Source organism: Maniola jurtina, chromosome 4, assembly GCF_905333055.1.
Source record: "Maniola jurtina chromosome 4, ilManJurt1.1, whole genome shotgun sequence".
NCBI classification, from domain to species: Eukaryota; Metazoa; Arthropoda; class Insecta; order Lepidoptera; family Nymphalidae; genus Maniola; species Maniola jurtina.
This window is the reverse complement of record NC_060032.1, coordinates 1,749,269-1,772,800: the sequence shown is the minus strand read 5'-3', so window position 1 is coordinate 1,772,800 and position 23,532 is coordinate 1,749,269. Positions and strand designations below refer to the sequence as shown.

Sequence of the window (23,532 nt, the reverse complement as noted above, 5' to 3'; positions counted from 1 at the left end):
TATTTTTCAGTGATTATTAAATAGAGGGTCTTCCAAAATAAGTCCTTTGTTAGTTTTGAGTGAAATAACCGCTTCAAATTATCGATTGTACTAAAAAAGCTTGTGCTGAACATTGCTACTTGCCAAACATGATTTTAGGTCAACGGGAAGTTTTTTATAGATTTTGATTCCCTTGATTGATCTTGACAGACATAGAAGTGAACCTTCTTCTTCTCTTTGAATACATATTCGTACATAATTAGACAGTTAAACAAGTTTGGAAGTCCATTTTCTACCTGTTCGTCTGCTTTTTACTTACCTCGTAGAGTAAATTAAGAGCTCAGTCCTGGTTATTATCACTAACATCTCAAAGCAAGATGAATGCCTGCAATTCATCTATACTTCTATACTAATAAATAAAATTGGAGTGTCTGTCTGTAATTTCGAAATAACTACCTCATATTAAGCTCATAGGGTTATTTGAACGATACCTTAACTGAATCACACGTTTTTAAAATTTTTGTCTGTCTGTCTGTCTGTCTGTCTGTCTGTCTGTCTGTTTGAAAAGGCTAATCTTTGGAACGGCTGAACCGATTTTGACGGGGTTTTCACAGACAAGTAGAGGATTGACCAGGGTGTAACATAGGCTACTTTTTTAACCGACTTTCAAAAAGGGAGTTGTGTTTTTCTACCTATGTAAACCGAAATCTCTGAGATTTCTGAACCGATTTGCGTAATTTTTTTTTTTTATCGATAGAGGAACTTTGCGACATTGTTTCATAAAAAATTTGGATTCCAACTCCTCAATCCTGATGCTGCAGGGGATCTGACCAATCCACGCGGGCGAAGCTGCGGGCATCAGCTAGTAGCAAATAAGGCAGTTGCGGTGGTTGAATCCTGCAAGAGAAACAAGGGCAATAAACCTTCCTCCTGCTAATTTTAATTTATTCTGTAGCTTCGTACAGAGAGCGACGCACGCGCATACGTTTGTTACCATGAAGATAGTTTTCCTCTTACTTGTGTTGTTTGGTGTTGTTTGTGGAAATGATGAGGACTGTGAGTATAATTACTTTTTAAGTATCTTACAATATAAGCACTTACGTAATTCTGTAATCGTGAAATTCATTTCAAAATACCAAAACTTACATTACGACAGGATAAACTATTAATGATCACAAATGCTATTAATATATGTATTAATAGAACCTACTGTTTTTTCGACCTCATACCTATAATTAATTTGTTTCTAGAATCTTTTTAGGGGTTCATATCACCCTGAAAATATGTTTAGAAACATAGAAAATTAAACAGTTATTTTGCCATTTTCTTCATAATGAAAGCTTACTTCAAAAACTCTTAAAAAGTTTATTTACATCGCGCCTTCAAATATCTTGATATTCTATCAGAATTTTTTGTACATTTTCTTTACTCAACAAGTAGTGATAGGCAGGGATTTGGCTTAGTCCACCACGCTCTGACCAAGTGCGGATTGGCAGACTTCACATACCTTTGAGGATATTATGGACAAATTTCAGGCATGCGGGTTTCCTCACGATGTTTTCCTTCAAAGCAAGTGATATTTAATTAAGTACAAGTGTAAATTAAAAATTTATAACACCCCCGACAAGTGAAGGTTACAGTAACTAGAAAAGAGCTGATAACTTTCAAACGGCTGAACCGATTTTCTTGGATTATAGCTAAGAACACTCTCGATCAAGCCACCTTTCAAACAAAAAAAACTAAATGAAAATCGGTTCATTAGTTTAGGAACTACGATGCCACAGACAGATACACAGATACACAGATACACAGATACACACGTCAAACTTATAACACCCCTTCTTTTTGGGTCGCGGGTTAAAAACAGACATAACTCTAAAAAGTTACAGGATCGAACCTATCCACTATCCACTAGGCTATCACAGTTCATCGTATTGGATAGGATAGTTTTATTAATATAAAATGCCGTTTCGTTTCAGTGGTAATTATTACCACTTTTTGTGGTTTAAACGATTCACCAGGGCCCGCTCGATATCATTAACAACCCATATTTATGTGAATGGCATTTTGAAATCAATTTATTGCTCATTTTGCTTTTGTATTTTGTGGTAGCTGAAATTAAAATTAAGCTATTTTTAAGAGGCATTGTTATAGAAAAATTGTTGTAGAAAACTTATTTAGTTGTTATAGTAAAGTTGCTTAACTTAATTGTTAGAAACCAAAGATATTATAATACTCTAGGCATCATCAACCCATGAATGGGTCACTAGACCTTCTTATTCTGAGAGGAGAGCCATTGCTCAGTAGTGAGTCACTGCCGAGCAATGGCTCTCCTTTCAGAATGAGAACGGTTTGGCCAGAGTCTATACCACGCTGGCCAAGTGCGGATTGGCAGACTTCGCACTCCTTTGAGAACAATATGGAGAACTATCAGGCATGCAAGTTTCTTCACGATGTTTTACTTCACCATTGAGCCACCGTTGAAGCAAGTGATACTTAATTACTTTAAACATCTCTGGAAATCAAATTCGGGACCTTCCATTTATAAAAAGTCCATAGAACAGACCACTGAACCAAAAGGTCGTGAACCTATAAAGAAGTTTCTTTATTTTATTTTACTTATCTTTTTCCTTGAAATAACTTTGTTATCTACGCGGGGTCATTCTACTTATATTTTTACCCGATGTGATAACGGAAGGAGGATTTCGGAAATTTGTTTTTGTTAGTTTATTTGTTTATCAGATCTCCCTGAATATCTTCTAACTACACATTGTAAAAAATAACCTTTGTTTCAAGATAATACTTTTAATAGCCGCTACTCTTTCTATTATTTACTCATTGTTGAAGGTCGTTACCCTTTCAACTAATTACACGAAGGTAAGTGAGTATTGTTTTGAGATATTAATGCAGAGTCTTCCTAGATCTTTTCGTATCATATCAATCATTATCCACCCCTTGACGTCTCACTACAACTTTTGTCTGTACTAGGCCTTATTTTGACGGCTATGGTTAGTAAATTTTGGTTTGGATTTTGAACTTGCTGGCTGTATATATTTTTTTTTTTTGAAATATTACATTGGTTATTCAGATTATCAAGTAACTATAAACACACAAAACAATAGCCTGCGCTATCCCGATTCCTATTAATAAGGATAACAATCATTATTCAATCGTATTCGTCTACCAATTGAGTTCACGATAACAACACCCGTGTTGCGTTTCTAAAACACAATCGTAATCAACTGTCGACTCTATTGCATTAGAGTTAAAGCCTGTGGTGTGTTGGCTATTGTTTTCACAAGTGCATGTGTATGTTTGTAGATTGTGATACAATTGCATTGTCCAAACATGGTCCAAACGGATATGTGATATTACGCGTGAACTGAGGTTAGAAGATGAAATTATATTTACAAGCAACAACGACCGTAATTTGGTATATTCCGTTAAACTGAATAAACTGTGTGGTGACTGGTGTAGATTACAGTATGCGATATGCACTGCCTGCCCTCCTGCTACTATACATGTAGGAAAAGAAAGCAACCAAGTAAACGACATATACCACTACCATCACAACCAAAAAAAAAACACATGAATTTTTTGGGATGGGTAAAAACTTCAAGGACGCGTCATCTACACGCTAATTTTAATATTTTAATAGTGCTCTCAGTCATTCATGTAAAACTAAACTAACGTTAACGGTTTTCATTTGCGAATAATGAAATTTTAATAGATTGCTACTATGAAAATCCAAAAATCATTTCATACTTTTTAATTTCCACTTCTTGCCAATTTTTAGGGTTCCGTACCTCAAAAGGAAAAACGGAACCCTTATAGGATCACTTTGTTGTCTGTCTGTCTGTCCGTCCGTCCGTCGTGTCTGTCAAGAAAACCTATAGGGTACCTCTCGTTGACCTAGAATCATGAAATTTGGCAGGTAGGTAGGTCTTATAGCACAAGTAAAGGAATAAATCTGAAAACCGTGAATTTGTGTTTACATCACAGAAAAATAATTAAAATGAGTTTTAATTTTCAAAGTAAGATAACAATACCAAGTGGGGTATCATATGAAAGGGCTTTACTTGTGCATTCTAAAACAGATTTTTATTATTTCTATATTCTCGGTAGGAAAGGCATTCCGAACCAGTGGTAGATGCTTTTGACGATTCAAAAGATCTTGTAAAAGTCTAATTGAATAAAAATATTTTGAATTTGAATTTGAATTTAAGCACAATATAGTTATTGATTTATCGTGCAAAATGTCGGAAAAATACCCGAGTACGGAACCCTCGGTGCGCGAGTCTGACTCGCACTTGGCCGGTTTTTTTTAAATGTTCTTTGTAATGTGTATGTCCTTAATAGATTCAATGTTATTTCCATTTCAGTAAGGATTATCGACTCAATAGTACAAGAGCAGCCGTGCGTTCAGGCGGGAGGTATTTGCACCGTCGCAGCAGACTGTCCCAAAGGACATCTAGCAGAAAGGCAAGGACTATGTCCCACACAGCGGAAGCAAGGCATCGACTGTTGCCATGGAGGTAATGATCCTTTTTTTTAAGTAAAGAATATTAACCATGCTAATCATGACTAATAGTCCCCTTTCCCCTCCAATTAAGCGTTAAGCTTGTGCCAGGAGTGGGTACGATAATTGTGCAACGGGTGGGGTTTGAACCGCCGATCTTTCGGGATTCAGTCCGCTCCTCAATCCGTTGAGCTGTCGAGGCTCTTACACTTACTCTTAAAATAACTAACGATTCAATAGTACAGGAGCAGGCGGACGGTATCTGTACGGTCGGCGTGGACTATCCCAATGGGACATAATCGGCAAGTATAGGTTGTTACGGCTATACCCACGTATTTAGTCGACGTAAGCACGATTAGTTTCGAACCTATCTGGGGTCTTTTTGGGGTTCCGTACCTCAAAACGAAAATCGGAATCTTTACAGGATCACTTTGTCGTCTGTCTGTCTGTCCGTCTGTCCGACGTGATATCAGTGTGATTGTGATTTTGTTGAGATAAATAAAACTTTATTTATTTTATTTATTCATTTAACTGTACAAGAGCTGGTGGGCGGTATTTTTACGATCACCCGTACAAAACCAATGTTATATTGTGGAATTTTTTTGAGTTAATGCAAAAATGTGTTCTTTTCCAGTGTCAATGAAGGAAACTCGCTGCCGGAAGCATGGAGGAATTTGTATGACGCAAGAGACGTATTGCAACCCTAGCCTAGTGTTTGACGGGGCCAACGATTGTCCTAAAGAAGAGAAATGTTGTATTATGGTGCAATAGTGCGATGAAAAAGATTAAAATAAAATAAATAGTATTAAGTATTCTTTCTCTCTCTATAGTCATATTCCTCATTACTGAGTGTAATGACCCCTTTCCATTAATCCTATAATGGTAGGAGTTCTCTTGGGATAATAATGCGGTGGGTTGCCAGATCCTTCCGCATGCAAATCGACTAGATAACGAAATTTTCGACTCTTAGGTTAATCAAATTTACAGTTATTATCAGATGTTAGTGATAGTTTTCTGCTTATTATGTTTGTGTGCAATAAAGTTTTTCCAAATATATTTTATTTGGAATATATCTCTTATTAGAGAGGATTTTGAGGAGCGGGGCACTTAGAAATTTTTAATCACGTAGTCGCGACAAACAGCTAGTAGGTATCTATATTATATAGAAGATATAAGGAATGATAAAAGCGTTTTTTCGAGATAATACTGGCAAAGCGATTAATCCAATAAAGACCCAATATTGCCTACGAACGGTCAACTTATTAGGGATACTTTCCCCGTCGTAATACGGTATTTTAATAAAGCGGATTATTATATGAACAGTAAACTTTGTTATGGCAGAATAAAGGTCTTCATTATCATGATCACCTATCTCCGGCCCACTAGGCACAGATATTAGTTTTTCGAATATGTCTGCAAAATTTCATGGACTTTCGTTGCTTAATATTCAAATAAAATTGGAACTACGATTGTATGGAGTAAGTGACGGAAAGATCCCTGTTAACAGGGCTCTCTCCGTCACTCGTTTCCACTCGTTTCATACAATCGTAGTTCCAGTTTCATTTGAATGTTAAGCAACCAAAGTCCATGAAATTTTGCAGACATATTCTAGAAACTAATATCTATGTCTGTGGTTTTTCAGATTTCTGTTAAAATATTCGGTTTCAAAGTTACGCGGTCTTCAAAATTTTCATACATATCTTTGAGCCCCTGTAATTTTAAAACTACATATTTTTAGAAAAATCTAAAACACCACAGACACAGATATTAGTTTCTAGAATATTATGTTTGCAAAATTTCATGGACTTTGGTTGCTTAATATTCAAATGAAATTGGAACTACGATTGTATGAAACGAGTGACGGAGAGAGCCCTGTTAACATGTCATTATCTCACAGCAAGCGATCCGTGGCCTAGCGGGCGCGAGCCCAAAAGACGTAGATTCCAATTCTGCTAGTTCCGCATTTTTTGATATAATTATGTATTTAAAAATATTTAGAAAAAGGGAGAGTATACCAAAATTTCACTCCGGACCCATTGAGATGATAATCTGCGAAGTTAAGACCGGATTACTGCGAATCTAAACTGCCCATTTAGCTTCTTTTTTGTCGTTAAATGAGACAACTTAATGGCCACCGTAATGAACAGCAGTTTAAAAGGTGAACTTTTGTACGTTTATTTTCATCAAATTGATGGTATTTAATCCTGATTAGCCTTTTTATAAGTTACTGTTTCTATTATGTATTTACAAGGCTTTATCTCTATGAATTTAGTTTTTAGGATTCCGTCCGTCCGTCCGTCTGTCTGTCTGTCGAGAAACCTATAGGGTAATTCCCGTTGACCAAGAATCATGAAAGGCAGGTAGGTAGGTCTTATAGCACAAGTACAGGAATAAATCTGAAAACTCCGAATTTGTGGTTACATTATTTAATTTTTTTTTTAAATGTATTTTAATTTTGAAAGTAAGATAACTATACCAAGTGGGGTATCATAATAAGAAAGGGCTTTACCTGTTCATTCTAAAATAGATTTTTATTTATTTTTATGTAAGCTTTTGATTTATCGTGTAAAATGTTGGAAAAAATGTCCGAGTACGGAACCCTCAGTGCGCGAGTATGACTGGCGATTGGCCGGTTTTTTTTAAAGGTCACATTAGAATTTTTCAAAATCCATTCTTGATGATAGTCCACTGCCTAGCGGTGATAGCCTAGTGGTTAAGACGGCTACCTACTATTCGGAAGGACGGCGATTCGATTCCGGACCTTTATCTTTTAAGCAATTAAATATCTTTTTTGTTTGGTGTGTGAAGTCCGCACTTGGGTAGCGTGGTGGACTATGACCTAGTGGAGCAGACCCGTGCTCTGTAGTGAGCTGGCGATGGGTTATCATGATGATGATGATCATTATACTGTAAGTAATGGGTAAGTACTACGTACCACGATTAATACAACCATTTTGAATTATCTATTAATTTAAATCCATTTGCATAGTAATAATTCTATAACCACTTACAGTTAACACAAAAATTGTTAAAACATAACAATGCAGTTGCGGAATAAGTCTAATTAATGTTCCTTTTCCCTTGCATCTTTTCCATTTCCACGTACAGTCGACCTCGGCTTGACCGCGTCGTAAACCACGTCCAGTTGATAGGACACCAAACCGGACTTTTCTATCAGATATCTGCTGAGATCTCTTGGTGCTTGAGATACGATGTACTGGAATTTATTTTATTTTATTTAAGTACTTTATTTATGCCCGTGACTTCACCCGCGTGGATTTAGGTTTTTTGAAATCCCGTGGGAACTCTTTGATTTTCCGGGATAAAAAGTAGCCTATGTGCTAATCCAGGATATTATCTATCTCCATTCCAAATTTCAGTCAAATCCGTCCAGTAGTTTTTGCGTGAAGGAGTAACAAACACACACACACACACACACACACACACACAAGCACACACACGCACACACACACATACAAACTTTCGCCTTTATAATATTATATTAGTGTGAAGTGTGATGTACCAAAATTGTACTTACTAAGTAATAATAAATTAAGTGTCATTGGAAATGCTTATCCTTATAGCTTACTAGCTGACGCCCGCGACTTCGTCCGCTCGGATTTAGGTTTTTCAAAATCCCGTGGGAACTCTTTGATTTTCCGGGATAAAAAGTAGCCTATGTGCTAATCCAGGATATTATCTATCTCCATTCCAAATTTCAGCCAAATCCGTCCAGTAGTTTTTGCGTAAAGGAGTAACAAACACACACACACACACACACACACACACACACACAAACTTTCGCCTTTATAATATTAGTGTGAAGTGTGATGTACCAAAATTGTACTTACTAAGTAATAATAAATTAAGTGACATTGGAAATGCTTATCCTTATAGCTTATGCTATAGAAACATATTTACAAAACGCCACGCGAATTAACGCATCATTATGTTATGAGAGCACGGGTCTCCTCTCAGGACTCGAATGGTTTGGCCATAGTCTAAGGCTGGCCGAGTGCGGATTGGCAGACTTCACATACATTCCACCGCTTTAAGCACAATATAAAAACTTTGCAATTGTGCATTGTAAGGTCTACATCTCCTGAGGATGCTCCAGTGTCCGAGCAAAACGTGTGTCGAGTGTGTTCTGCTGAACTTGTGCTTTGCTATACTTGGGGCTTGCTTGGTGGCTGGATTTTCCTGCATGCTTAGCAGTGGGAGGGCGGGTGGTGCATGTCGCATGCTGCATGTTGTACTCTGTTGTACTATACAGATTTGCCTTTTTCAGTGGATTATAGCAAACTAGCTGATACCCGCGACTTCGTTCGCGTGGATGTAGGTTTTTTAAAATTCCCGTGGGAACTCTTTGATTTTCCGGGATAAAAAGCAGCCTATGTGCTAATCCATGGTATAATCTATCTCCATTCTAAATTTCAGCCCAATCCGTCCAGTAGTTTTTACGTGAAGGAGTAACAAACATACACACACACACACACACACACACACACACACACACACACACATACAAACTTTCTCCTTTATAATATTAGTGTGATTAAGCTTTTGATTTTTTGTTTATCTTGGACTTACACCTGCATACAATATTATAAATGAAATATTTTCATTTCTCCATTATATTCCCAAAGGTGTGTGAAGTCTGCCAATCCACATTGGTCTGTTTGGTAGACAAAGGTCGAACCTTTCTCATTCTGAGAGGAGACCCGATGGTTAGTTAAGCGAACCAGTGATGGCTTATTGTTGAGGATGACGATGATAAATTATTATCATGTTTTTCATTGTTTTGGATGTTACCTGACGGCTGTCAAATTTTTTCCTAAGTTGTCTTAATCGAAAATCCTTAGGACCCCATTCGGGTACAGGCTTGAATAGTTGACTAAACCCCTGAAATAGAATCGGGTTTTATCAAACGTCTTCCTCCATGTAGCACATGCTATCCCGGGGAGAACTTTTTTCCGGGATAGCTTATCGTCAGTGAAGTTCTACAGACAAACAGACAGACCCACTTTAAAAAAAAATTAAAGTTTTTTTTGAATAATTTTCGCACCTAGTCATTATATTGGTATGGATTACTTAAAAACTTAATTACCCTTTTCCCTATAAGGACATGATCATAGAAGGCATAGACAGCTCCAACAGCAAATAGTATCATAATGCAAGTGGGTGCATAGCGCGTCGTGTGCAGTGCTTTGAAAATAAAGCTGGTGGTTGTAGTAGTAAATGTATAGAACAGGATTAGCATTATGAAGACCTTCCACTGTAACAAGGAAAAAAATATCGTTCCGTACATGCGGTAGAAGTGAAAATCCTTTAGTTTATTTCATGACACGTTCATTACTCGGCGAGTATTTTTAGGGTTCCGTACTTGAAGGGTACTAACGGGACCCTATTACTAAGACTCTGCAGTCTGTCCGTCCGTCTGTCTCTCAGCGGGCTGTATCTTGTGAACCGTAATAGGTAGAAACGAAAAATTTTCACAGAATGTGTATTCCTATTTCCGTTAAAAATTTCAAAATTACCGCCATGAAAAAAAAGTCGATCCAACAGCATAGAATTTAAAAAAGACGTCAACTTTTTAAAATTTTGTGAACAGTTTCTTTTTTAACCCCCGACCCACAAAGAGGGGTGTTATAAGTTTAACGTGTGTATCTGTGTATCTGTGTGTCTGTGTATCTGTGTATCTGTGTATCTGTGTATCTGTGTATCTGTGTATCTGTGTATCTGTGTATCTCTCTGTGGCATCGTAGCGCCTAAACGAATGAACCGATTTTAATTTAGTTTTTTTTGTTTAAAAGGTGGCTTGATCGAGAGTGTTCTTAGCTATAATCTAAAAAAATTGGTTCAGCCGTTTAAGAGTTATCAGCTCTTTTCTAGTTTTCTTGTAGAAAAGAAGGTTAGATAACCGTTAGGTTCATAATATTGTCAATAGACAAATGTCAAGCTGTCAATATGGACGTTGCCTAAATACATAATTATTTATTTGAAAATGATGTTTTGGAAATCTCAAATACTTTGGATCGTTGGGGGTGCGGGGGTGTTATAAATTTTTAATTTACACTTGTTTATAATAAGTCAAAATATTCCCAACAAAGCCCCAACGTCAGCTTCGCAGCTCTTACTCTGGTTCTCCTACAGATCTTCCCATTTCTAATTTGATCACGTAGAGAAATTTCAAGCATAGTTCTCTCCATCGCCCGCCGAGTGACTTTGAGCTTTCTTATGAGCGTTTAGTTAGTCATTAATGCTTACTAATATTATAAATGCGAAAGTGTGTCTGTCTGTCTGTCTGTCTGTCTGTCTGCTACGCTTTCACGGCTCAACCACTGAACCAATTTTAATGAAAATTCGTACAGACTTAGGATACATTCCGGGGAAGGACATAGGCTACTTTTATCCCGGAAAAACAAAGAGTTCCCGCGGGATTTCTAAATACTCATCCGCTTGATCGATTTGTATGAAATTTGCTACCGAGGTAGCTTGCGTCCCTGTTATTGACATCAACTTTTTATCCCGGAAAGTCAAACAGTTCCCACGGGATCTTTAAAACCCTAAATCCACGCGGACGAAGTCGCGGGCATCCTCTAGTGTACTATAACTCACCAAATAAAACCAAGGAAGAAAACAAAAGGTCCATCTTCGAAGTCTAGTTGGTGGTACTCCGAAGTGGAATGTTATATCATCTAGAAAACGTCCGCGTGGGTATATCCAAAAAATAATCAAAATTTCAGCCAGACTTGAAAGACTAGTGTAAAAGATATAGGAATTTGCTGAAAACTGAAAGTGTTATTTGTTAAGATCCATACCAAAAGGTTACCCTAACGAAAACCTATAATTGCTTATTTCTAAGCCTAAGCTGTCTGTCTGTCCGTCTGTCTATCACAAGAGTCTACAGTTTTAAGTAGCTAGTTAAATTTTTCACAAAAAAATCAAAATTAAAAAATTAAAAAAATTAAACAACCTTCCTGGGTCTTAAGCTCCTTTGGATATGAAGGCAAAAAATTTCCAAATATCAATTAAGAGCAAATCACTAGGTCCATATTAAGAATGTGAAAGTATGTTACTATCTATGTAACTACCTACGTGGCAAATTTTGTGATTCTAGGTCAACGGGAAGTACCCTATAGGTTTTCTTGACAGACACGACAAACGGACAGACAGACAGACAGACAACAAAGTGATCCTATAAGGGTTCCATTTTTCCTTTTGAGGAACGGAACCTCAACAAAATAATATAGAATTGTTAATAGAGTACATCAACGTTCACGTGAATAGTGATTTCAATAATGGCGAGGACGATCATAATGACCGACAGGCACCAAGGTTTAAGCCAACTCCATTCGTATTTCACCACTTCTATGAGGCATTGGAAAGTGATTATCTGTAAACAATAAAGTCAAGAGTAAAGTATTAGTTCACTATAAAGGGGTCATTAGGTATTTTTTTATTTATTTTTTAATTTGAAGCAACCAGGGCTCAATTTGTTAGAGGACAGGCGCTTAAAACTAATGTTAGTACACCTATTACTAAATTCGTAGCAGAAAGACTTCCATTTACGCGTTGGTATCACCAACGCTTGAACAATGTGTTTAAGCTTTGGTGAGTCCATCTCGCAAACATGTTCAGGATGCGGTTGGTACCTTCTCAGCGCAGTCTTGCCAGCAGTGATGATGAAGAATTCATATTAATATAATGGTGAAGCGTATGCGTCGCGTAAGTGTAGACGTAGCGCGTACCATTGCTTTGTAATGTATGGAACTGTATGAGACATGGCATACCGCTTGCGTGGTGTAGACGTAATGCGTGCAGTTATGTTTACGGATTCACGCGTGTCATGTGCAACTGTACGTGCTTGGTGTGAATCGGCTTTTAAAGGAAATAATGGGCTAAGGCTGAAATCTATAGGGCATACTTTGCTCAGACTTAAGCTTAATCAGTTAAAAAGAGACGGTTTTATGTCAGCAGTATAGCGCTGTCTTGTTTTAACAGTGTCTTAAGTCTAAGCAAAGTCAAAGTGCTCTCTATAGATCACAACCTGAGAGCCAACGCGTGCCAGACCATCGTTATTTTATAAAAGCTGAAAGTTTCTCGGAGTATTGTCCCCAACACAGGGAGGAACGATCAGCGACTATTAATTTTGGATCATGGTTACTTTGGGAGATAACAGGTAACATACGTGTAACAAATCTTACGTCAGTATAAAGTAAGTACTATAGTAGTTACAAAGCCTATTTTTTTATATTTTCTTCACGGAATCACGTCTTCCATTGCCAGACACAACTTCTTGCCAGACAGTATCGTGGCAACTACCTGCCAGACACGCTTAAACTTTTAAACTTTAAGGGCGTCGGGCAGGGGATTGCCACGACACTAAGTGCCGTGCAATGCATGACCTGATTTCTTATTCTTTTCCGAAGAAAATATAAAAAAAAATGGACTTTATACATTGACGTCAGATTTTTTACAGCTTTCGAGTCGACGGGCAACTCATATACTGAACTGTAATTTATATGGAAATCGCCGAGCGGAGTTGCCGCAACTCCGTACGCATAGACACGGTGACTTACCTACATACAAATCACAGATTCTTACGGTCGCGTCAACCGAGTTGCCGGGCGACTAGAAATGTTGTTCTCTTAGCCAAGTCGTATGCGAATGGATTTACCCCACCTCATTACGATTCCAAACAAGTGTAAATTAAAAATTTATAACACCCCCGACAAAGTATCTGAGCTTTCCAAAACATTATTTTTAAATAAATAATTGTGTATCAAGGCAACGTCCATCTTGACAGCTTGACATTTGTCAATTGACATAATATTATGAACCTAACGGTTATCTAACCTTCTTCTCTACAAGAAAACTAGAAAAGAGCTGATAACTCTTAAATGGCTGAACCAATTTTTTTGGATTATAGCTAAGAACACTCTCGATCAAGCCACCTTTCAAACAAAAAAAAGTAAATTAAAATCGGTTCATTCGTTTAGGCGCTACGATGCCACAGACAGATACACAGATACACACGTCAAACTTATAACACCCCTCTTTTTGGGTCGGGGGTTAAAAAATACCTCTCTTTTTTGCGCCGGAAGTTAAAATGACACTTACAAACATACAGCAATCGACGATTGCGTTGAGAGCAAAGAATATAACTGCAATAACAGAGCCATAATTGAGTGTTGCGAAGTAAATCGGCCAGAAATAGAAAATCGATCTGCTGCCTGAAAATTATCATTTTATGAGGTTATTTTATGGTGAATCAAGCAAGAAATTACTATCCCTACTAAAGTACGGGTGAAATTTATAAAATTCTGTTTTTAGTTAGTGCCTATGTTTAACAAGTGTAAATTAAAAATTTATAACACCCCCGACGATCCAAAGTATTTGAGTTTTCCAAAACATCATTTTCAAATAAATAATTATGTATTTAGGCAACGTCCATCTTGACAGCTTGACATTTGTCTATTGACATAATATTATGAACCTAACGGTTATCTAACCTTCTTTTCTACAAGAAAACTAGAAAAGAGCTGATAACTCTTAAACGGCTGAACCGATTTTTTTAGATTATAGCTAAGAACACTCTCGATCAAGCCACCTTTCAAACAAAAAAAACTAAATTAAAATCGGTTCATTCGTTTAGGCGCTACGATGCCACAGACAGATACACAGATACACAGACACACAGATACACAGATACACACGTCAAACTTATAACACTCTTATCTTATAACATATTTTTTATAACCCCCGACCCAAAAAGAGGTTTTTGGGTCGGGGGTTAAAAAAGAATCTACTTACTGCCATCAAGTTTCTAACCTCAGTGGGTTAAGGTGGATGCGACGGGTCTGACCGCGAAATTCTTTAATTTGGTTTTTCCCAATTTGCAAACTAATACGACAACGTCGGCTTGTGGCAATTTAATTGCGCCAATGGCAGTATCATCCTCACAGGTTTATATAAAAATCTTTACTTGAAAGGGGTCCAGTTTAAGAAATTTGCTCTAGTATCGACTATAACTCACAAATTAGATTTTTATATAAACCTGTGAGGATGATACTGCCACTGGCGCAATTAAAATGCCACAAGCCTACGTTGTCGTATTAGTTTGCAAATTGCGAAAAACCAAATCAAATTTGAATTTCGCGGACAGACCCGTCTCATACCCCTTAAGGCTGTGGACCTATAAATTAAAATAAGGTTACATCTGCTCGTTTGCTCGCTACTTTTTTAAAAAAAGGCTGTGCGTTCATACTCGTAGATCGCAAGTCAGGGCAAGTCTTATAACTTAATATAACTAGCTTATGCCCGTGACTTCGTCCGCACGGACTACACAAATTTCAAACCACTGTTTTAGACATAATATATATGAAAATATAATAATATAAGTAGGTATGATAAGTATTTTACCAAAATTCCAGTGAATAATAGACGCATTGACCCATCTCTCGCAGTGCTTTTTCATTAAAAACGAAGTCAAAGCTTTGAAAATGTAGTAAACTCCGTTTGATATCACAATCACGGCACTGTTCAGGCTCGGTTTTATCTAAAATCATAAAATAAATAAAGTTTAATCACTTATTTAGGTATTTTATACCGTCACGAATAGAATTCGCATATTCGTTAGAATATCACCCACGCACTGTCTTAACGACCTCACTGGCATAGTGATAAGCGCTGATAATATACCTACTATAAACGCTTTTCATCATGATAGGAGACGAGTTCTTATTAGTGGGCCAATTGGATTGAGATGACGATAATCCATACTTTAATATTATAAATGCGAAAGTGTGTCTGTCTGTCTGTCTGTCTGCTACCTTTTCACGGCCCAACAGTTCAACCGATTCTAACGAAATTTCGTACAGGGTTAGCTTATATCCCGGGGACGGACATAGGCTACTTTTTATCCCGGAAAATCAAAGAGCTCCCACGGGATTCCTAAAACCCATCCCCTTAACCGATTTGTATGAAATTTGGTACCGAGGTAGCTTGCGTCCCTGTAATTGACATAGGCATTTTATCCCGGAAAATCAAACAGTTTCCACGGGGTCTTTAAAAACCTAAATCCACGCGGACGAAGTCGCGGGCATCCTCTAGTAATAAATAATTAAAAAAACTACCCTAACGAAGTTCAGTTTAAAATACCTCTGACGTTGTTCTAGCGCTCAGGATGTGAGCTACGGGTGGTGCTGTCATTGTTTCGGCCAACATATCATAATCCCCAGACTGAAAAAAAAAAACATCATAACAAAAAATTATCAAAAGCTCAATAACCCATTTTTAGGGGATCGTAGTAAGCACAATTTGGGTAAGGTGTGACGAAATCACGAATACATTGTTAATGACATACTTTTATTGAACCCCTTACATTTATTAAAACTTTACAGTTCCACGTATTACAAATGATAACTTCGCACCGGAAAGTACAGCGTTAATAGACCCTCCACTACCCTCGGCAACCTGGGCGGTCTACTCGGTTTCTGGAGCGAGCTTGGATGGCTGGAGTGAAGACTTAAGCGGGGAGGGACAACGCACGCACAACAGACGGAAACGTTTAAGTACAGAAACCAACCCAGAAAGAAGAAGACGCTCCATTAAGTTAAGATGACATCAAATGAGTCGCAGGAAGCCGCAGGATTCAGGCGGTGCAAGGCCCTGGCGTGTGAATGTCGTACGTAAGTGTTAGTGACGACGACGGCGATGACCTTACTTTTTAACCGACTGCGGTATGTTTGTATCCAGATTTTTTTTATTCACTATACGTAAGCGCTTGACCACAGTCATTGTGGAACACACAATCAGATTCTGTATGTTCCATCGTAGCGCTTAAAGTACTGAAGCGATTTTGATGAATGAGGTGTCAATTGATTCGTTGTAAAGGTCCGAGTGATATAGGTTACAATTTATACGAAAAAAAATAACGGATATTCAAAAGAGTGGGGGTCTTCAATTTTTTTTTGTTATTGTATCGAGTGAGATGTCAAACGAAAGAGGAGAAAATTCTGCGTTCATGAATATAAATGTACTTACTACAACATTAAAATATACCAAGCGATAGAAAAACAATTTTAGTACGAGTATGTTATTTCAGCATTTATTAAGACGATCGCAGTCGGGTTTTAGTTTTCAACTTTATCTTGTTTTAAATTATAGACTAGCGCTTGGCTGTAACCAGCCCTGCTAGCAAGTGATGATGCAGCCCAAGATGGAGCACGCTTGTCAAGAAGATGCCTCTTCTCCTTTGACTACATTAAAAATAGAGGGAAAACTGAAGGTTGAAGCCTACCATTAAAATGCTGCGATGCGCTTCAGACTCTCCAGCCTCTATGTATTGAATCTCCTTATCCTCATAAGACACGATTAAATGAAAGAAAATCAAAAGTAGCAAGGCAAATAGCGCAATCTGGGCATAGTGTAGTATCTGCAAAGGCAAAATTATAATAATTTTATCTATTACTGTATTATTTAAATGTGGATACTGACAGCCCTGTCCACAAGTTGGCCGCTGGGGCAGACGTGTTCTGGAGTAGAGACCACGTATTATCAGCAAGCGTAGTGTGCGTGTGTAGCAAAGTAGCGGGAAGTGGGTGGATGAGGAAGGTGGAGGATTGTGTGTGGTGGCGCGCTCTTGAGAAGGCTTCTTAAAAAAAACTAATCGCTCCTTACCTTCCAAATGTAGCCCTTGAAGAGTTGGTTATACAGGCCGGCAGCTATGATCCATATTAAAATATTGATTACGGAAAAAAAACAGTTAAACCCGAGTTCCTTGTAAGTCATTTGTGAGTTAATTGAACTGAAATCAGAGGCTAAATATTTTTTAAAGTAGAAAAGGTATGTTAAACATAGCTGCTATTTATACACCATATATTTTAGAACAACACAGAAATTCAACCTCTTTACGATTTCTAACGTCATTTGGACGAGAACTTACACAACGGCCTCAGGGGTGGATGGACTAACCCAACCAACCCATACAACTCAACGTTATCCTAAGGTCCAAGCCTCGCAGGAGGCGTTCTTTAGAGAATGTTGCCCCCGACCTCTCCAATTATTTCTCCGAACCCTAAGGCTCACCCCTAGGTGAAGGGTAGGGTTTACGCAGAACATTCAATCCAAAAAACCGGCCAAGTGCGAGTCAGACTCGCACTGAGGTTTTTTTCGGACATTTTGCACGATATATCAAAAACTATTATGCTTAAAAATAAATAAAAATCTGTTTTAGAATGTACAAGTTAAGTTCTTTCATAATATGACACCCCACTTGGTATAGTTTTCTTACTTTGAAAATCAAAACACATTTTAACTTTTTTATTTCTGTGATGTAACTCGTGCTATAAGAGCTACCTACCTGCCCAATATCATAGTTCTAGGTCAATAGGAAGTACTCTCTAGGTTTTCTTGACAGACAGACAGACGGACAGACAGACAACAAAGTGATCCTATAAGGGTTCCATTTTCCTTTTGAGGTACGGAACCCTAAAAAGGCCATTTTACTTTAAGACTGAAGTATTCTGACGCTCCAATTCTATCAATGTTGAGATGTATAGTCTCATATTAACCACACTGATGCGAGACCACTGAGGGACTGAAAGGTTGAGCACTCAAAATGGTAGAACAACTTACTCAATATATTCTATTTGGGCTACAGAAAATAACTCCCCATTAGGAGTTACATAGAAAAGTTCGTCAAATGTGATGGTTTTGTTTACAAATTGTGCTGCGAACTCCTCCAATTCCATACAAGTGTAGTTCAGACCACCTGGCATCTGGAGTATTCTCTGAAAACACCTGTAAAATGTAAAAAAAAGTCGTGAAGTAGCGGCATGGGCTTATTTAGTGGTTTGACGACTTAATAATATTCAAAAAGTCGTGCTCCATCGTGCTCCATTGTGAAGTGTTGGATAGAAGTAGGCGGCGCTTAGCGGAATTTCATGATGTACAAGGAACTACAAGCATAATTTTCTAAATTTCGTCAAACAGACAAAACTGTAAAACATGTCTCATGCGATACCTACGAACCATTAAGACACAACACCAAACAAATCTTCCAGAACACACTCAACGTACTCGTGCCTTCTCGTACGTTTTACTCGTCATCCTCAGGAGATGTAGACTCCATGATACACAATTGCAAAGTCATCAAAATCGGAGCTGTTTCTGAGGACTTCCGACGAAAATGCTTCATTGTCTCCACTAGGTGCCGGGACAACGTGTTGAATAAGCATGCCGTGTAAATTTCGCTGTTGGTAAACCCACTCGATTACCTACTTAATTTGAGACTTCTAATATTTATTACCTATTCCAGGGAGCTTTGAAAATCACTCCAACTATGGCATAGTAAAAATGAAGAGCCGTGTCATACGACATGGTTTGCAGAAGGAATCCAGCACTGATTACGTTAATCCAGTTTAAACCTGGAACATAATAATTATCATTCTTAGGAGTAGAATAATATATTGCAACTGATCATTGATCAATACGGTACCCTTTTGTTTTGTACACTTGTTCGAAAAAATAAAATCATCTTTATCTTTTCCTCTATCTCTATTTTTATGAGTATCTATCGTTAAAATCTTTTTTTTTTGTTGGTATTTATCTTTACTTCTTAATCTTTCAGGCATGCAGGTTTCCCCACAGTGTTTTCCTTCACCGTTAAAGTCGAGTGATATTTAATTACTTAAAACGCACATACCTCCAAAGAGGTGCGTACCCACCATTTAAACTCTGACCTTCCGAATTGAAAGGTGGGGACGTCTATTCTATTGCAGCTCACTAAGCTATAAAAAAACTTACCATAAAATATAGGCACCATTTTCGGCACAAATAAATGATGATCGGGTGCGTAGGCGCTTAGGAAAATATAAACGTATGTCATGGAAAGACTTTTGCAGAGAGCATTGGATATGTAAAACCATGTGAACCTGTAAAAAAAGGATATTATTTTTACCCGACTACGGCAAAGCCGGCAAGTACGGCAAAAGGAAGGGTTATGATTTTAAGAGTCTATGTATGTATGTAGGTCTGTGTTTATGTGTGTTCCACCGTAGCACCTAAACTACTGAGCCAATTTTGATGAATGAGGTATCAACCGATGCGTTGTGTGTGGCATAGGCTACATTATATACGAAAAAAAATCAATCTGATGAAAAAGTAGGGGTCTCCAATATTTTTTTTGCTATTGTATTGAGTGGGTTATTCCTGCTATATTCATTGCCACAGCCACATATCACATATCACATACCCTACGGTTATAGTGAGTATAGTAGATAAATATATAAGTGTTGTACCTATTAACATTATTCTGCTGCATGCACAGCATCTCTATCTTACTTGACGAAGATGTAAACGCTCTGTAGTATGCCAGTTTTTCCATTAGCGTTGCTGGAATGATCGGTCTGTCTGTGTGTATTCTTTGCTGTAATGACAAGACACTATGAATTATTGAAAGAAAAACGTTTATTTGTAAACTAGCTGATGCTCGCGACTTCATCCACGTGAATTTAGGTTTTGAAAACTCCATGGGAACTCTTTAATTTTCCAGGATAAAAAATAGCCATGTCGCTCTCATCCATGCAAAAAAGTTCAATCCGTTGCTCAATGGCAACGTGATTGAAATACAAACCAATACACAAACAAACAAACACACTTTCGCATTAGTTGTACCTTAAACAGGTTACTCCGACATCCACACCATAATATTATGGGTATTGACGCTAAGGCCCTTATAAGGCACTTATTCTTCTTCCTTAAGCAGAAGTAGTTTTACTACGACAATCATGGCTGAGAAACCGTGTTCAGATTATACTTGAAACACGGATGCCGGAAGAGATTCTACATCTAAGGCTGCTTTTCCATCAGAGATGTGCTATGCTACGTTTCTATGGATGCGTTTGATATCCACCAATCATATTTATTGGTGCACATAGCTAGGCACTGGTGGAAACGGATTCAACTAAGATATGTTTTTTATATGGAAGGATGCGTGCTATGGATGCGTGCTATGGGCCGTCGCGAGTGGTGTACCTTGTGCAGGCACAGCAGGACGTATGAGCGCCTCTCTCCTCACCGTGTCGCTCTCTTCGCGTCCCTACTATCGATACATCGCATAGCTCGAGCTGCGCATCTTTCTCGCGCAGCTACTTTGCGGCGGCGCATCTTCATAGCGCATCATCCTCGCACAGCTACATAGCTTAGTATTGGTGGAAACGGTCACATATTTTCGTAGCGTAGATTTCACGTCTTCGTAGCATAGCTGCATAGCACATCTCTGGTGGAAAGGCACCCTTACCGGTTCATATCAGAAACTTACCTGTAGTTTAACTACTAAATTCGGCTGATTCAACTGCTCTCGTGAGTCACCTTGCTTCTGGTATACCCGTAAAGCCGCCAAAGATGCGACGCTCTCCCCGGTCGGCCATTCATCCTCTGCCAAACTTTCCTCCTCAAATCCCAAAGTATTCTCCATACTGATTGCTTAGCTCAAAAAGAAGCTTAAGAATAACTTAACGTTGAATTGTGAATGAACTTGACAATTTCTTTGAATATTAAGTAAACTAGTATAATATAACGTATTTTTCTTTGTGATGTTTATGAAAAGATATCTTTCCTCAGGTATTTTTATATTTTATCAGCTTACGATTATTATGGTATTATTTTTTGACACTGTAAGAAGTTGTAAGATTAGTAGGCTTTGTTTCTTTTTTATGACAAAGTGTTGTACAAAGTAGGTAAGTATTGAAATAACTATTATCTGTCTCATCATCACCATATTATCATCTCAATCCTTCGCCATCCCACTACCGAGCACTAACAATATGAATAGGCTTAGGTGATAAAGATCGGCATACCTACTTCGCACACTTTTGAGAATATTATATTATGGATAACTCTCAACCATACAAGTTTTCTCACAATATTTTCGTTCACCGTTAAAGCGAGTGATATTTTTGCTTATAACGCACATAACTCCGAAAAGTTACATATTATGAGTATCTAGGATTGAACCTGGGACTCTAGTTTATCAACACAATATTTATATACCTACCTACTTAGTCGAGCATTGTACGGGCACACAAATGCGAAATCTGGAAGAATCAAACACACAACCTCATAAAATATATCAAGAACATGCTAGGACTATAGCTGGCTTATAGCCCAGCTGGCTACAATGTTCTTAAATGTTACGAATTACCCGTCTCAACTGGTGAAACTTCAAGTCTGGGTTGCCAACGGATTACACAATATTCAGCTTATTACGTGATACTAAAAGTTGTAACAGTTGCTTCCATCTGTGTGAAAATATTCCACCAAATTGAACATACAAGTCGAATAAAACTTGAGAAAGAAAATTACATACATACGACTAAGTTTAAACGAGATGAAGTTCAAAAGAGTAAAAACCAACTCTAAAAATACCACTGCAAGAGAATGCTTTATTTTTCGAATAAAAATTATTACCTAGTACCTATCCTCATTTTTATAAATGCAGAAGTGTGTTTGTTTGCTTCATGGTTTATTTTTCAGTCATGCCACAAAACGGTGCAAGGGATTAAGGAAATGTTACCATGTGAACCACTAGACTATCACGGCCAATCGTAATGAACCTGCCCGAGAAATTCAAATTTAATTTGGTTTTTGGTAATTTGTAAACTAATACGATTAAGTAGACTTATGGAATTTTAATAGCACCAATGGCAGGCAGTATCATCTTCATAGGTTTATATAAAAATCTGTACTTGAAAGGGTCCAGTTAAAGAAATTAGTTATAGTATCGACTAATTTGTGAGTAACTCATGTCAAACTCATTATTTTGACTAATTTCTTAAATTCAACACTTTTAAGTAAAGATTTTTATGTAATCCTGTGAAGATGATACTGCCATTGGTGGAATTAGAATGCCATAAGTCTACTTTGTCGTATTAATTTAAAAATTGCGAAAAACCAAATTAAATTTGAATTTCGCGGTTAGACCCGTTTAGTGCGCCAGAGATAAAGTTTAACAATCTGAACTATACAAGACAGTTAAAGTGTAAGAGAATTACAACTTGGATATAACAAACACAATAAAATTGTTGTTCCGGAACCACGAGTCTTGATATTCAATACCGAGTTGCTTGGAACTGTTTACTTTGATCTCGCTCTACAATACCTATTATATTTTGTAGCATAGAAGTAAATTAAAGTTACATGGTGTATTCTATTGTTTTGTTTAATTATATAAATACATGATACTGTTGAAAAAATAATTGAGTTTTATTACAAACTAGGCCAAACAGCTCGATCCGTCCAGTAGTTTGAGCTGTAAGTTGATTGATCACTCAGTCACTTATCCACACTAATATTATAAATGCGAAAGTGTGTCTGTCTGTCTGCTACCTTTTCACGGCCCAACAGTTTAACCGATTCTGACGAAATTTGGTACAGAGTTTTATCCCGGAAAATCAAAGAGTTCCCACGGGATTCCTAGAAAACCCATCCGCTTAACCGATTTGTATGAAATTTGGTACCGAGGTAGCTTGCGTCCCTGTAATTGACATAGGCATTTTATCCCGGAAATCCAAACAGTTCCCACGGGATCTTTAAAAACCTAAATCCACGTGGACGAAGTCGCGGGCATCCTCTAGTCCTTTTATATATTTAGAAGATTATTTGGAAAAACTTCGTTAATATACACTAACTCTGTCCATTATACAGTTTTGCACCTAGGCACCATCTATACTAATGTAGCGAAGCAAGCACGAAGTACCCGCACCGACGAGATATGATGGAAAATTCCAGCCACACAGCAAATGCATGATCCGCCTGTAGCGAAGCAAGCACGAAGTACCCGCACCGATGAGATATGATGGAAAATTCCAGTCACGCCGCGAATGCGTGATCCGTCGACGACACCGCGCCGCTCTCCCGCCGACCGACACCCGCGGGCGGGTATATAACGCCCGCGGCCGCCGACTGCAGTCAGTCGTTCTGTGGACACTGGGTCGGCTCGTGGGAACTCGGGCAGACGCCACCACAGG

General features: G+C 37.9%; 2 protein-coding genes across 2 annotated transcripts; one reads left to right on the top strand and one right to left on the bottom strand.

Annotated features, from left to right (window-relative positions):
• Positions 1 to 893: 893 nt before the first annotated feature.
• Positions 894 to 5,312, top strand: LOC123864207 (U-scoloptoxin(19)-Sm1a-like). Its single transcript, XM_045904482.1, has 3 exons — positions 894 to 1,035; positions 4,362 to 4,514; positions 5,133 to 5,312. The coding sequence occupies exons 1-3, from the start codon at positions 975 to 977 to the stop codon at positions 5,267 to 5,269; spliced, it is 351 nt and encodes a 116-aa protein (XP_045760438.1). The 5' UTR covers positions 894 to 974; the 3' UTR covers positions 5,270 to 5,312.
• A 2,241-nt stretch (positions 5,313 to 7,553) lies between these two features.
• LOC123864572 lies at positions 7,554 to 21,036 on the bottom strand. The gene is made up of 15 exons (XM_045905122.1): positions 20,826 to 21,036; positions 19,804 to 19,931; positions 19,310 to 19,437; positions 18,813 to 18,930; positions 18,140 to 18,304; positions 17,183 to 17,309; positions 16,803 to 16,937; positions 15,662 to 15,742; positions 14,924 to 15,059; positions 13,622 to 13,734; positions 11,769 to 11,894; positions 11,117 to 11,290; positions 9,606 to 9,773; positions 9,311 to 9,400; positions 7,554 to 7,715 (listed from the first exon to the last, which is right to left on the bottom strand). The coding sequence occupies exons 1-15, from the start codon at positions 20,979 to 20,981 to the stop codon at positions 7,563 to 7,565; spliced, it is 1,998 nt and encodes a 665-aa protein (XP_045761078.1). The 5' UTR covers positions 20,982 to 21,036; the 3' UTR covers positions 7,554 to 7,562.
• Positions 21,037 to 23,532: the final 2,496 nt, after the last annotated feature.